Here is a 15,859-nt window from a genome sequence, read left to right on the forward strand (position 1 = left end):
CCCCATCAGTGGCCAGAGCCCCACACAGCATAAGAGTGGGTGAGGGAACCCAGGCAGACAGACCTCAAAGGGACACGGAAGGTGTTGTCAAGAACTCCGGTCCCCTCTCCAGCTGGTGAGGCTGGACAGCGGTGGGTGAGCCACGAACGGGGCCGGCCGGCACCTGCTGCGCGGGAATCGCAGCCGCTCGTCCCCAGGGAGCACCGCAGAGAGCAGGGCGCTTACGGCTCACCCAACCAACAGACTCAGGATTGAAGATTTTAGGTTTGGGGATCAGAGACTTGGCCCAGGTGTGGGGCCATACGGTGCCCAGGGCACGGCGTCACCCCTACCGCTGGCCTCCTGGGAGCCCCGGCGACCTCCCGCGGGACGTGTGCGTGATACGGACGGATGTGCGAGGACTTGGTGACACGCAGCCGCAACTGTCCCCGGGTCTTCCTCCGCTGCCAACGCGCTCACGGGGCCGCATGACCCACGGACACGCCTCCTCGGCCTGCCAGCCCCACGCTCGGGCTCACCTTTAACTCCGTGGGATGTTTGCTTCCTAGTCTGGGGACGGCTGATGGCCACGGACATCCGCCCAGTGTGGCTCTTTGTCCAGGCTGCGACCCCAGCACGGTCACCACACCGCTCCGTCCCACACCACTGTGCACATGTGTCTACCTCATGCTGCGTGTCCCCACGACGGGCATCACACTGACCCCACGGAGAACAGCCCAAGGGCCCCCTGGAACCTCCAGCTCCACTCCACACTCGGGAGGCTTCTCTTCCTTTTAGCCAGAGATCATTAACAGACACCACCGTGTTTTCTTCCCTCTGCTACCTGTTTCCAGAGGCTAAAATCGCAGACACCCCACGGACTTCATCGGTTACGGAAGTCTGCGTGCGGGGCCTACGTCCGCGCCATTGGCCGACGCTCGCCCAGCGTCTCTAGCTAAAGTCCCTGTCAGAACCGGTATAAATCGCGCCCACACCCGTCTCCCGCTTACTCTGGCAGTGGTGCCCCAAACGCTCGTGGGCCAGGGACACCGTGTCCAGGCCCCACGGGGGCCGCAGGCAGGGGACGGCAGGGGTCTGACGGGGAGACCCCAAGCTCGGTGAGCAGCCGGCACAGCCCCCCACCCTACCTGCTGCTGAGACAGACCCTCAGGCATGGGGGTGAGGACAGCTTCCGGATGTTTGCAGTCAACATCGATAAATAAATTCTGCTCCTCTTCAAGACAGGATCTGTGATCTTAAAAAGAAATCAGAAACGGTCATAACGCGACAGCATGGTGACAACAACAAAACCCATCGAATCCCGGCTTTGGGCACTTTGGTTTTCCGTGCTCAGGTTCCATCGGGCCATGGTTGAATGGAAACTTGGACGTGCCCAGAAAATACCCTTCCCACCCGAGGAGCACAGCGTCCGTCGACACCTAAAATTTTCAATACGTGGTAGTTTCATTTTAAAAGGCAGTCGTGTCCTCTGAACACCTCTGAATCCTTCCACGTGTTGACCTAGGCAACGCCGCACTGAGAGCGAAGGCCCGCGGAGAGCCCACGCTCGCTCGCCAGCGGAAGCTAAGGCAGACTCGGCGTCCTTCTGGACTCGGCCCTGCGCTCCGGGAAGCAGAGCTCCCACCACAGCAAAGCGCTTGGACCGGAACTCGGCGCATCTCTAAACACTCGGCTGTGCCGGCTGGAGACCAGAACAGCAAGGGCTCCACAGCAGCGGGAGCCCAAAGACCATGGAACTCAGAGCTGCACACCCGGCTGCACAGAAGTGTCCGTAAGGAGACAGCAAAAGCCCGCGGAGTCCACACTCTGTGAGTAGGGCTCACGTCCGCAGCGAGGGCCTCACCCCGGGCCAGCCAGAGTGCGGAGCTGCGGAGCCCCCGTGAACGGCCGGGCTGCCGGGGCACAGCCACTCTGGAGGACAGTCGGGTGCCTTCTCACAGAAGGTGACACAGTCCGACCCCACAGTCCTCGATCCTGACCCAGAGGACTTGAAAACTTGGGCCCACACAGGCCTGCCACGGGAGCTCCCAGCGGCCGGCTCCTGACGGCCCGGGCTTGGCGACGCCAAGAATCCCTTCGGGAGGTGACGGACACATTAACTGTGGTCCACCCGGAGTGGGTGGTGTCCAGCGCTGCAGAGAAAAAAGCCTTCGCGTCACAAACTGACGTGGGGGTGCCTCACAGACGTGTGCCCACGTGAAGGGCGTCGGTGTGAGGTGTCTGCACACGGCCGGGCTCCGACTCCGACAATCTGGGGACATGAAGCCACAGAGACAGTGACAAGAGCAGAGGCCGCCGGGCGTGCAGCGCACGGAGAGATAAGCCGGCGGAGCACAGGAGATTCTTAGGGCATGATGCCCCTCTGCATGGCCCGGTAATGGCGGGCACCGGCCACCGGCCTGTGTCCAAACCCACAGAACGTGGCATGTTGGACGGAAGCTGCGTGGCCTCATCAGAGGTGACAAACGCACCACGGTGATGTGGCTGCTGGGGTCGGGGGCTCTGCGTGGAGGAGGCTGTACACAGAACCTCTCTGCGCCCTCTGCTCAGGGCTGCTGTGAATCTAAACTTGACCTTAAATAATAAAGTCTTAACAAGAAACAGAAACAGAACCTTCTGGTATCCGGAACCCCGCCTCGGGTTCCACGGATCAGTCCCAGGGCCATGGCGTCAGGTGCGCGGGATGGGTTAAACGCTCCCACCTCCTCACGACCACGCCCAGCGTAAGAGCCACCAACTCAGTCCCGTCTTCCGCTTCGCAGCTTGGGTGACTAAGGTCGTCGGGCTCAGGCACGCACCTGACCCACAGCCACCCGCCTCGGGGGTCCCGCAGACCGTCGCCCTGCCCGGCTCGGGGTTCCCCACCTGCAGCCAGGAAGGACCTGGTCCGGATGAGGGAGCGGCCCCTCCGCACCGCGGCCCTCGTCTTCTGCAGCCCGTCCTTCGTGCCTTCCCTGGCAGCCTTCATGAGCCTCTGCATCTGCCGGAGGAGGGAACACGTGAGAGGCCGCGCGTCGACGAAATCGACTTGCTGCTTTTATTTTAAAAGAATACTGTCAAGAATTAAAACGTCCCCTCGGGTCGGCTCTGTGATCAGGGAGAGCTCGCTTGCTGTGCGTGCGCGTGCATGTGCATGCGCGTGCGATTGTGTGCGATTGTGCATGCGCGTGCGTGTGCATGCGTGTGCGTGTGTGCACGCATGGCCTGGGCCATGTTTTGTGTGTTTAATAGAAAAGAAAGAAAAGCGAACTGGACTAGCAGCCCCTCCTCCTCCCGCCACGTGCAAGGCCGATCCCATAGCTCCGGGGACGACTCACAGCCCCACAGGCATCGGAGGCACAGAGTCACGCAGAGGGCCCAGGTCCCAGCACACGCAGGACACAGCCCACGGCTGTCTGCTAAGCTCCCCGGGAGGCAGGGCCATCGGCTCAGGGGTGCACACAGGCTGCGTGAGCGGTCACAGCGGGAGGACAGCCCATGGGAAGCCAGAACCCCACTTCCCACCAGAGCGCCGTGTAGACGTTCCGGTTCCCTGAACCCAGAGCCCAGCAGCACACACCGGTCGTTGGGGCTCTGGGCCACGACCAGCTGCTCTGCCTTCTCACCTTCCTTGTTCTTGAAAACTCTGAGATCGAGGTACTCACCACTGGGCTCCCAGGGATTCTTTCAGAGAAACCCAGATGTCCCCCTCCACACAAGCCAGCGTCCGGTCCACACTGCCTGCCGCCCTGGTCCTCCCACCGACTCCCCCAACACTAGACACACTGCAACCCTGTCTCCAGCTCCCTGCCCCTGGGGCCAGATCGCCACAGCCTGGGTGCCTCCCCAGGGGCATGCACTGGTATCGGACACGCACTGTGACCCCGGCTGCCCCCGACTGTCTTCTAGTCCCCCGAGCCTCGACCAGCTGCAGCCAAGCCCTGTCCACACTCGCCAGGCGGGACCCTGCTCCAGCCACCCCAGGGCACGGCCACCGCAGCCCCTCTGACTCCTGCATCGGGTCTCCCCTCCTGGGGACGTGCCCTTCACGGCCGCAGCACCTCCCCTGTGTTGGCTGCTGGGACCTCCTGCTCACGACCCCCATGGCTCGTCTGCCTGTGGGGCGCCTCTGCTTCGTCTCCCGACCCAGACCGCCTTCCGGGACCGCCCCCTTCTTACCCCGTGCCGGACTGCTAAGCCTCGATCTTTACCAGACCCCGGTCAGGGGCCCCCGGACAAGAATCAGAGAACTGCAAACAGACGACTGAAGGCGACCAGCCTGCACGGCACCTAGTCCTCAAGCAGCAGCGAAGCCCCAGCACCCAGGGCACCGCAATGCCCGTGCCAGCAGTCCGGAAGCCGAGCCAGGGCCCCCAACCCATCCTCACGTCTGCCTCTTTCTGGATGAAGGGGGTCAGCCTGGCCTGGCCCCAACTACATACCACGGCATCACTCCCTGCTCCCAAAGTCATTCTGCTCACCCGGACCACTCCCTACCGGCGCACAAGCTTCCAAACTCCTCCACCAAGCTGGCCTCCATCACGCCTCCCCCGTGACCAATGACTGAGCTCATGATGCTCTGGGGAATCGCGCCAGGCCCCTGACGCTCCCACATGACCTGCTGCCTTACATTCTGCACAGGAACCAGCCCAAGGCTCCTGCTCCTGCTCCTGCTCCTGCTCCGGGAGGCCCATGACACAAGAATGCTCCAGAATCAAGCAGCGACTCTCACGGAAGACACTTTTAGGTGAACGTCTGTTTTGAGTTAGAGGTCACTTGACACTCACGGACAGACCATAGGACATCGGCAGGACGCGGGACAGGGACGTGAGCAGTACTTGACCGTGCCCTTTCAAAACACAGCTCCGGGGACGGCTGCCACCTCGCTCAAACCCAGCCGCTCCTGAGCCCCTGGGTCTCGGGGGCCCTTTAGACTCGTAAAAGTACTGAGGGCCCCATGAGCTCTGTCCACCCGGCCCTCACGGGTCTACATTGACTGGATGGAGAGTTAACGTTGAGAAAAATATCAAGCTTCAATGAACACTCGTTTAGAAATAACAATAAACCTGCTCTGGGTCGTGGAAGTAGCACGTCCAGGGAAAATCCCTGTAGTTCCCAAACGGCCCGACAGGCGGCGCGGCTGCATACGTGTGGGAGAGGGGATGCCGGTCAGGCCAGGCTGGGGGCCGGGCGGGGGTGACACCCCACGGAGCCTGGGGGACACTCCGGTCCGCGTGGAAGAGAACCAGACAGACAGGAGGGTAAAAGCGTTTCAGGAACAGTGGGAGCCCCTCCGCGGGCCGTGGTGGCCTCTGGAAGCCGAGGACCACACTTTGGGAACCAGAATGGTTAGGAAGGGCCAACATCGCGGCCGTGCGGCCTCCCCGGGAAGCCTGGCCTGTTTCCGAACACGCGTGACCCACGCAGCTGGTGAAAGCACGAGCCGCCCTACCTTCCGTTCGTGCCTCTGCTTTAGCTGCTGAATCTCTGCGGCCCCCACCGCGGTGGCCATCAAAGCTCTCATCTTGCTCTCATAGTGCTCCTTGAAACGGGCTAGGTCATGGGAGAGCTACAGCACAAAGAGACACAAGCTGTTCACAAACGCACGCCTTCCCGTCCTGAGACACAGTCTTACGCTGGCAGGACGCGGCGGCGGCGGCCGGGGACCCCGCGCCCCACGGGGAGCCCCTAGTTCTGGTCCAGCGACCCCCGAGAGCTACAAATGTGGGGGAAGAAGGAGCCAGACTGGGGACTTTTTTACACCAGACAAAAGCGAACACGGGCACTGGAGCCTCTCGAACCTCATTCCTGTGCATTCTGAGAACATTAAAATGACCCAACATGCAAGTAGAAAAGGTGTAAAATTATTCTTCTGGGTCAGCACCAAGGCAGAAGGTACCCGAGTTCAAGACTGCCCTACACACAGGGTGTCGTGATTTGGGAACGGGCAGCACAGACTTCTAAGTCTCCAACTGACGTCACGTCGTCTCGGCCAGGGGAGGGCAGGACTCCTGCAGGCACTGCCCACGGGGTCGCGCATCTCCGATACAGAAACCGAGGCTTCAGGGCTTCTCCGCAAATGCTTCCTGTGTCGACCCAGGAAAAGACGCCTGATGCAAGTGTTCACTAAAGCCTCCCCGAGCTGACTCGCCAAGCACAAGAGCACTCAGCGAGCCGTTCTAAAATCACGACTCAGACCGAGAAGGCCTGGGCCTTCCCTCAGCCCGCCCCTCCTGCTGGCCGTGCCGCCGGCCGCCCCAGGACGTGGCCAAGCTTGGGCAGGGGTCATGCCAGGGTCATCCGCACTCGAGAGCCACCTGCGGCGCAGCAGCCTCTCCCTCTGCGCTCCGGGGCGTGGGCAAGGGAACCCAGTGGGCAAGGCAGGCAGCTCGGCTCAGAAAGCGCGTGAGAGGCCCGTCGGCCGGCGCATGATCCAGCCGCCGCCAGCGGGAAGCTGCAGCGCACTCTCCTCTCCTAACCCCGGCCCTAGGCCAGAGAGGCGGGAGCGCACGGAATCGGGCTGCCTCCGCGTGCCTGCGGCCTGACGCGCGGCCTCACACGGGCGGCACGGGCAGCTGCGGACACGGCCATGAGCGCCCTTCACCCCTTTCCCCAACGGCACAGCCACCACCGTGAGACCACGCATCTCAGGAAGAGGGGCCGCCCAACCGAGTGCGTCCAGGGCCACCGCGGACCACCGCCCAGCTCCGGATTTCACACTGACCCTTGAAGTTCCTCCCCAGACCCCCAGGAGGCACTCGCGCACACGCACACGCGCACGCGCACGCGCGCACACGCGCACACGCTCCCCTCCGGACAGGAGGAGGCCGCTCTGGGGCTCTGTCCTTCGGCAGCACGGGCGTCTCACAGACACCGAGGCCGTGCGCGTGCCCAGCGCGCCGTGACCGTCTGTGCACAACACAGGTGATGCGGGCAGTGGTCCCCGAGGCCTCTCGGTGTGTCTCTGAGAAACCCGCCGCGGCTACGCTCAAGACACAAGCCGGGGCCCCTTTCACGCCCGCTTGCACCTTCCCCACGCTAAGCGGGCCGCATCGGAAGCAGCGACACGTGACGGGTGCAAACGTGCCCTCGTGCTGACGGCGCACGGCGCTGAGCTGCCCCCCCGCACAGCCCCAACACATACTTGCTTTCTGTGGTTGCTGCGCAGGAAGGACCTGGGGACCCCGTTCCTGCACTCGGAGTCACTCTGCTCCTCGTAGCTTTCGAACTCGCTGGAGCTCCAGCCGCACTCCGCCGAGCTGTTCCCGCCTTCCTCTCCGTTCTCCACGTCGTCGTAGACCATCTCCTCTGAGGGCGAACAGGCCACAGCAAAATACGAAACGCAGAATCGGCTCGTTAGGGTCTGTGCGTGTGGGCGGCTTCACCCTAGCCTCGAGAGCTGGGGTGGGAGGCGTGTCAGACCCCCAGGGCCAGCGCAGCACCGCAGGGACGGGGCAGCGGCGTGAGGGGTCGTGAGGGGTCGTGAGCCCCCGTGAGCCCCCAGCCCCGGGGCAAACTGAGGGCCGCTGGTCACACTCCGCGTGAGGGTCCTCCCAGGGCTGCGACGGAACTTCACCCTCAAAGGCCGTATTTCGCACAAAGCACGTGGGCCTCTGCTCTCCCTCAGACACATCTGTGTGTCTGCAGTTCACCAGACAGCCGAGGTCCCGGGCAGCCTGAATCCTGCAATTATACTTCCAGGGAACCTCAAATATCTAGTGCCATCTTCACTGAACATGTTTAATTACCAAACACTTTATGTGCACCAAAGAGCACCATGGAGCAGGCCAGTCTGTGGGCCCCATCTACGCCATGGCAGCGCCTGCTCCCATGGAGGCAGCAGCACAAAGCGACCCACGCATGGCCAGAGCCCTGTGCCCTCCCCCAGGTCAGCACAAAGCAGTCCCGGCCCACGGGCATCCACTGACCTCAGCGGTGCCCATCCAACGTAAGCGTACCTGCACCCTACCCCTGGGGGTCTTGCTTTTTGCTCAACCCTACTTTTAAGCGTGTGTGTTTGTAAAAAAAATATATATATATATATTTCATTTACTCATTTTTAACTGCAGCACAATGTCTGCTGTAAGAATTCACTGCCATATACGGACCCTTTCCCCGGTGTGGGGCCACTGTGTTCCCCGCCTCTTCTGCTCTTTACAAATCGTGCCACAGACAAGCACCCTTACACACGTGTCCTTGACATGGGCAAGAATTTCTCCAGAAAACACACCTGCCAGGGAACCACCAGTTTGTATCACCATCTGCACATTAGCTAGGTCTTACTGAAGTGGTTTTTTTTTTGTTTTTTTGTTTTTTTTTTTCAAAATATTTGTGGCACCAAACATTTAATAAGCAAAGAGCTAAGGGCCACTGAGGGGACCAGGACGTTCTGTGATCCTAACAAGGGAGGGTGCTGGCTGACGTGGGACTTAAAGCACACACACCATACACGTCGGCGCCCTGCACGGCACTGTCCTCACAGGGACACGGCTGGCTCTACCCGGAATGGCTGGCTCCCTGACTACTGGTAGACCTCTGGCTGGCGTTTTGGTTTTGGGAGGCCCCAGGTCACTCCGTCTGGGTTGGGAAGGGCCTACCTGGATGCACAAATTACCCAAAAATAAATTTCAAGCTTGTTTTTGCAGAAACCAGTCTTTAATTCCCACTTCATTTGCAGCATGCGTTTAAATAAAATACCTGCCTGCACACTCCTTCAGCAAACACTTCAGTTCGATTTCCGAAGGGGCCCAAATGTTCAGTGTGTCTCTCCCTGGACGCAGGAATCTGGAGAGCAGGGACGAGTCTGTTGGCTGAACCTGCTTCAGTGCTCAGCGTGTGACAGCGTCCCAACACAGGGCGGAATGAATAAATTTCCACGGGTTTTAACTCACCGTTTAGCTGGATGTAGATTACAAGGACACGTGATTACAAGAACATGTCCTTTCTTAGCCTGAGGACGTTGCCTCCTATTAGGAGCTTTTAACACTGACTGAATCCTATCAAGTGCATTTTAAGCATGTCTTGAGATGAGGGTAAGGTTTATGTCCGTTCGTCTGGTCCTGTGGAAAAGATGGTCAAAGAACCTGCTAATGTTAAGGGATCCATAAACCCCCGAGACAAACCTAAAGGGCTCAGGTGGGCTTTTGCTTGTCTGTTGGGATACTGCTGGATTTTATTTCTTTACATTTTCATTAGGATGTTCAGCATCGCCCCTTTGCGTGAAGGGGATTCTAAGCTTCTACTGAGACCCTCAGGAGTGACCTGCTCCTGTCCTCTACGGTCCACTGGACCTGCGTGTAGAGCAGAGGAACTGCCTGTCACCCGATGGTTTAGCCCCGCTGGGACGAGGACACGGGTCTCGGCGGGCTGTCTGGCCCGTCAGTTAAGCAATTAATTCTAGATCGGGAATCATTATGCATCAATGTTTTCTACGTCAGATGCAGGCCAAGTGTTTCAACTGAATGACACCACGTCGTTTCCGGAACCCCTTCATGATGCTCATGAGCTTCTGCTGATCCACTTTCCTTCCCTCTCTGCCGCTCTCTGACCAGGAACGCCCGTGCTTCCCGACACTGCCGGAGGCTTGTCGACTTTCATAGAACTCTTCTTTCATTATGCTGGTAACTTTCCATTCTGTTTTCTGTTTATCACGTCTGCTGCTAGCATTTTTATTTAAAAAGATTTTATTTATTTATTTGCGAGAGAGAGCGATCACAAGCAGGCAGAGAGGCAGGCAGGGGGGTAGGGGGGTGAGCAGGCTCCCCGCCGAGCAGAGAGCCCGACGCGGGGCTCGATCCCAGGACCCTGAGATCATGACCTGAGCTGGAGGCAGAGGCTTAACCCACCGAGCCACCCAGGTGCCGCTACCATTTTTATTTTCTTCTATTTTCTCTGAATTCCCTCTGCTATTCTTTTATATAAAACGGAGTTGGAAGTGGCTCATTATTTTCCTCTCTTCTGTTATTAACAAATGTCTATAATTCATTATTTTAAAGTATCCCATAAAAATGTATGTAATGTTTTCACTATTATTCAAGTCAAATATTCTTAATTTCCATCCTGTGTTCAGCCTTGTCTATGAGCTAGATATCAGTGTTATTTTTTAATATTCAAATATATTTTTATTGATTTTTTTTTAAATCAGAGAATGAGGCATGAACAGTAATTCTCTGGCATTCGCTCACAATTGCTCTGAGGAATGCTATATAATTTTTACAAATATTCCATGCGTTTGGGAAAAAAGCGCATTCTGAAACAATCAGCTCCAGGGTTCTACACGGGATCTTTCCGTCGACAGTATACCACGCTCTTCTGCGGTTCACTTACTCTACATCCAGTATCCACGGACGGGGAGGAGCTTTCTTAAACTCTCCCGCTCCGATCACGTACTCAACTACGGCCGATTCCATCTCGGGCATGTTTCGCTTTATACGACTGGAGACAGTCTTGTTAGGAGCACACAAGTTTAGAACGGTTACGGTTCTCTCTTGGGAAGGGCTCTACGCCTAACATTTCACAGACGAACGTCCAGTAGATGAGAGTCATACTGGCTACGACATGTAGTTGGAACTGAACTTGTATTTCTTTTTCCATCCATTTACTTACAAATGTTTTGTGTCCGCATTCAGCTGTCATTAAAATCTGTGCCTAGAACTGTGAATTTATCCAACCCAAGATCTGGGTTTTTTCTTTTAGGGCCAACTGGACTCAATTCGTCTTTACTATAACGAGCAGACTCCTCGGACTGATTCTGCCGTCTTTTCTCCTACTATTCACCATCCTTTCTTATTTTACATTTTCTTGCTTCTTACAGGCCAGACTCCGTTTTTCTCTACTGGGTTGGAAGTTAAATAACCCACTTCTATTCTCTTAGTGATCACCCATAAATGCAGACCCAAACGATCACCGAAAAACATGCGCAATCATCATTCACACCCTCTTGCTGAGAAACGCACAGACGGCAGAAGCGAGGGTCAGCCCGCCGCCTCCCCAGATGGCCGGTGCCTTGCCCAGGGCTTTAGCCCCACCCTGTGGCCACACTCAGGGATGGAACACCACCACGGGGCCATCTTCCTCACTGCCTGCTTTGGACTCGCTCACAAAGTCATTATCTGCTCTCTGTTCTCTCGACAGCTCGTTAAGCTCAGCACCTTCTCCTTGGAATGCAACTTGTGAAATCGTTTTAGGCTCCAGCAGTCAGTCTCCCCAGTCTCTGTCTCGGTCTCCCCAGTCTCTGTCTGACATTGCCTTTGTTTTACTCTTTTACACACTCCTGTTCTGGAATTGGGGACTGAGCTGTGTGCGGGCCAGGGTACGGATTCAGGCTGGACCCGGCTTTGATTTTGTATTTCTGCAATCTGAGAACTTACGTCACTCTTTAATTCTGGAAAAGTATCAGGACGCCTTTCTTCTATTTTCTCATCTAAGTCACTCATCACGTATGTGCTGGTACTCACAGCTTCCATGTTTTTTTACATTTCCATTCCTATTTTTCACATCTTTAACTCTTTCTGCTCCTTTATGTTCATCAATCACCCTCATTAAAGGCCTATAATGGAAGCACACACACCCGTGCGCACAGACCAATAATCCACGGCATGACACCAAGGAGACACTAGACAACATACAAAACACGACCATGAAACACACGTAAGCTGTGTGTCTACAGACTGTGTGCAGGCTGACGAGTGCTTTTTCACACCCAGAAGGGAACACTGATAACTGAACCCTCTAAAACTTGATCACAGACAATTCAAACCTGGTTCGGAGTCCGAATTCTCTCTTGGCACGTCATCATAAATGGCTTCTTCTGGATCTGGAATACAAAGAGGGACACGTGAAAACCTGACCCGACTCACCAAGTACAGTTTACACTGTTAGGACCGACCACAGTCTCCTATGATGCTGTAATTACTCTGAAAGTCAGTTGGTAAGGGCTAATTCGTGAGACCTACGGGAGCACGACCCCTGCTTTTGGGACAGGATGTTTTCTTGGGATGAAGGATGACACGCTACTTGACCCAGCTGGGACTCTGGCTGACAGGAAGTTTTGTGGGGAATCAAAAGTTATACCCAGATTCTTTTACTGTGGTAGAGTTTAGCGCACCTGACCTGTGCGTTATTCTAACTAGCTGCCTCTGATGTAATAAAACGAGTAAAGGGAAAGTCAGACAAATTTTACTTTGGAAATAAATTCTCTAGAGAACTGGAAGATATTAATTTCATCCTGTAATGAACCCAATTTAGCAGCCCCTAGCAGAATCATCTACTTATGCTAAGTTCCTTGTTCGACAATGTCATAATTAAAACCAGAACAACACATCCTGGAAGATAATTTAATAATTAGGATAAAGTTAAGACAATTCTTCCTTGGAAGTCGATCATATAAAATAATGACACAGAAATTAGTGAGCCAGTGGAAAATAAAGAGATAATTAGAAAAACCATCTTTAGTTTTCTTTAAAAATTAAAAATCACACGTAGTTAAAAATAGCTGCGCTTTCTAAACCCCACGTGGACCAGAAGATCCGGTCTGCCATCGGCCGGTCGGCTGGCTTACCCGGCCCCCAGCCCCCCATCCCCTTTTCAAAACGGTAGCACGAAGAAGCATCTTAGTGAGAATCCCGAAAAACCTATCTGGTTGATGTCCCACGGTGACTTGCTGACTATGGGCCCGGGTCACAGCATTGGTCCCCAAACAGAGGACGGTCACGGCAAAACCCAGACACTGTGTGAGGAAGAAAGGAACAACTGCTTGCAGGGATGGGTGAGCAGAGGGGTTCCACGGCAGGGAGAGGAGGGCTGCGGAGAGCCGGGACAGCACCAGCCAGTACTTGGGGTCAATGAAGATGTTTCTAACGTGTTCGACCTGAAGAGGCCATGGGATGATCAGCAGAACCTGACAGACACACACGGGGGCGGGAGAGGGGCCCGCCCGGCTCTTGGTGGCTTTGGTACCTACTCTCCATCCACGCGGTGTTGGCCGGGTCCGCAACCCACCGGGCGAGGGCACTGTCCGCCTTGTGCACCCGGTCGTCGCTAAGAGAAAACAGACCACAAGATCACAACAGTGGACGCTTCCCGTCATGAGGCCACAGGCTGTCCCCTAAGGGTACCCCTGCTTCCCAGTCTGTACCCCTCTGTTTCCCCGGACAGCATCACGGGTGCTCTGAGCTGAGCCTCCTGAGTTCTGAGCTGCTGCCCGTGCATTTCACGGTGTGGCACGCCTGCCCACACCCACAGTCCAGATCTGTCAGCAGGACCCGCGCTTGGGATTCCCACCATGCCGTCCGGCTCCACTTTCTCAGGGCACCTTGTAAAACCAACACTTAGGAGTTAAGCCCTTAAAAAGCTAGCGAGCTCTCGTCCACTCTCATCTAATAAGTGACAGGTGCTGGGGACCTTGCTCTGTATCTGCTGCAGCAGGGGACCCCCTTCCCCCAGCTCACACCTCCTGGGCCGAGGACGTGTCAGGGATCGATCTGGTGACCCCACTGCCCTCGTGTGGGTGGCCCCAGCTGTGCCTTCCATCAAAGTCACCCTGGGATTCTCCGTCCCCCAAACCAGTCACTGGGAGGCTGGGGGAGCTCCCACGGACACATGCAGGAGGCTTCTGCACCTCACTAGCGGGTCCTAATTGGCACGTCCCCAGTTTAACACCCAGCTGCGGCTTCTCAACACCCCAGTAAGTGAAGCAAAAATGCACAGAACCGAAGACCGAAAGACACTCAGGAGGACAGCCGGAGACATCGCCCTGGCAGCCCAGGGCTGGGACCGCCGGCCCGGAGAGCCGTAAGCACACCTCGAATCAGCCAGACCCGAGCACCATCAGAACATCCGTCAGCCCCGCGGGCTAAACCACGAAGCTCCTGGGAGAAATGCGGGGAGACTGCCGCACGGCACGGTCTTGCCGGCCCTCACTGCGCAGGACGCCAAAAGCACAGGCAATTCGAAAGGGAAAAACATATGTTAGACTTTATCAAAATCGAAAACTTTTGTACAAAGGAAACTACCAAGAGAGTGAAAGGCAGCCCACAGAACAGGAGAAAACGTCACCAATCACGCGCCCAACAAGGGATTAACGCTGAGCACATAAAGAACACCGGGAACTCAACAACCAAAACCCAGTTCGGAGGTAAGTACAGGACGTGACGGCATCTCCCCAAAGACGACACACAAACGGGCCGACGGCATGCGGGGGCCCGTGTCGCTACTCATCAAGGAAATGCACATCAAAACCAGCACGAGGACCATTTCCCACTCAGCGGTACGGCTGTGCTCTTTAAAAATGGAAAATCAGCTCCTGATCTTACGGAGAAGGCGGGACCGTCCACGTGACCGGCGCGGTCCCTGACACAGACTCACCCGAGATCCGGCCGTTCCGCCCCCAGGCGCAGAGCCGACGGGCCGGGAGCAGGCAGGCACTCCGGTGCTCGGGCCCCGGTGCCCGCTTGAAGAGGAAGGCAGCCCTGACACATCCCGCAACACGGGAGAGCCCCGCGAATGTGACCCGAAGGGAAATGAGCCCGACACGGGGACAACGGCCGTGAGTCCAGTCCCAGGGGCAGCTCAATCACGCAAGCTCGTAGCCCAGCCCGGAACAGACGCTCTCTGGGGCCGGGACGGGGACGGTAGATGACCACCCAGCGGGCAGTTTCTGTCTGAGAAGATGAAAAATTCTGAAAGCAGAGAGTAGTGACGCTTGTACAGCAGCGTGGACACACAAGAGGCCGCTGGCTTGTAGACTTAAAATGGCAGAATACTACGTTATGTAGATTCTAACACAATTTGAGGACGGACGATGCAATGTGCCAAAACCCACTGGACAGGACACTCAAAACAGGCGTGGTGCGTGGCTCCCCGAGCACGGCGGCCCAGCAACCGCACGCGGGCACACCTACCACACGCCAAGCACATCGCACGCTAAGCTTTGGTACACCTGGTCTTTATCTCTGAAAAACCCTTCGTCCAGCAGCAGGGGGGACACAGGATATACGAGGGAAGGCACAGAGCAGTCCGCAGTATTGCAAGTGAGCTCGCACCGGGGTCCTGGAACCCGAGGAGGAGCTCGCCGGGAAGCGGGGATTTCGCGGGGCACCCCATGCAGACGACAGCGTCTTTGAAGGCAAGTGGTATGAAAGATCTACAATCAGATCAGTTTGGAGGACTCCAGACCGAGGTGGGTCCAATGCAGGGAAAAGCCCCCCTCCCCCACAGGATGCTGCGACCCTCTTTGACCCTAAAGCACACGGACCCCCGAGGAGGGCTGCAGCTCCTGGTCGACCCGCCTGTGCCCCCATACGGCCTGTCTCCCCAGAACACAAGGGACAGCCTGTGGGGTCCTTGTATCCCGGCGAGCCCATCTTGGGAGCCCCGGGTGACACAGCGAGCGGTCCTGGACCTGGGAGGGAGGGTCTCGGGCTGGGGGCGCGCCTGGCCGGTCACCTCACAGCACCGAGGGCGGGCAGGCCCGCCCCCCGTACGCTGCATTCCACATCTCAGGAAAGGGTCACGAACTCAGAGCACGTACGGAAGTTAGTCAAGGTACCTGCTTGCTGGATCCTCAGACCGTAAAGAAGTAAACTGGCTGTCGTCCGCTGCTTCCTGAGTTTCTGTGAGGAAAGGAAAAAACTCAGTGGGTTTAGGCTTACGGTAAAATGCTCAGGAAGCGGATTTTTATCCTTAAGATGCTTTTATATTTTTTTCAGTGATAAGCTTATCTTACCGTAAAAATGATTAACTGACAGATTTAAAGGTTTTTCAGGTTTTAGATAAAATGTATTTAAAACAAGATTATAGTAAAAAGTGATACACGAAGGCCGCTGAAACAGCGGGAATTAGCCGTGCCCCAAAGAAACCGCGTTTGAGCGACAAAGAAACC

At 56.6% G+C, this 15,859-nt stretch overlaps 1 protein-coding gene across 5 annotated transcripts in view; it reads right to left on the reverse strand.

The window, feature by feature from the left end:
- The window catches only part of ARHGEF10 (Rho guanine nucleotide exchange factor 10), an 82,362-nt gene that overhangs the window by 39,979 nt on the left and 26,524 nt on the right, over positions 1 to 15,859 (reverse strand). For 4 of the 5 annotated variants that reach the window (XM_045086174.1, XM_045086175.1, XM_045086172.1 and 1 more), the window contains 7 exons: positions 15,527 to 15,590; positions 12,941 to 13,017; positions 11,738 to 11,794; positions 7,124 to 7,287; positions 5,432 to 5,548; positions 2,866 to 2,980; positions 1,128 to 1,234 (listed from right to left, as the gene is read on the reverse strand). In XM_045086174.1, the coding sequence (XP_044942109.1) occupies positions 1,128 to 1,234; positions 2,866 to 2,980; positions 5,432 to 5,548; positions 7,124 to 7,287; positions 11,738 to 11,794; positions 12,941 to 13,017; positions 15,527 to 15,590 (701 nt within the window). The remainder of the gene's footprint in view (positions 1 to 1,127; positions 1,235 to 2,865; positions 2,981 to 5,431; positions 5,549 to 7,123; positions 7,288 to 11,737; positions 11,795 to 12,940; positions 13,018 to 15,526; positions 15,591 to 15,859) is intronic. The other variant, XM_045086176.1, reaches the window with a different exon arrangement.

This window comes from Mustela putorius, unplaced genomic scaffold (genome assembly GCF_011764305.1).
Source record: "Mustela putorius furo isolate JIRA1106 unplaced genomic scaffold, ASM1176430v1.1 tig00000905_pilon_pilon_pilon, whole genome shotgun sequence".
Classification (NCBI taxonomy): domain Eukaryota; kingdom Metazoa; phylum Chordata; class Mammalia; order Carnivora; family Mustelidae; genus Mustela; species Mustela putorius.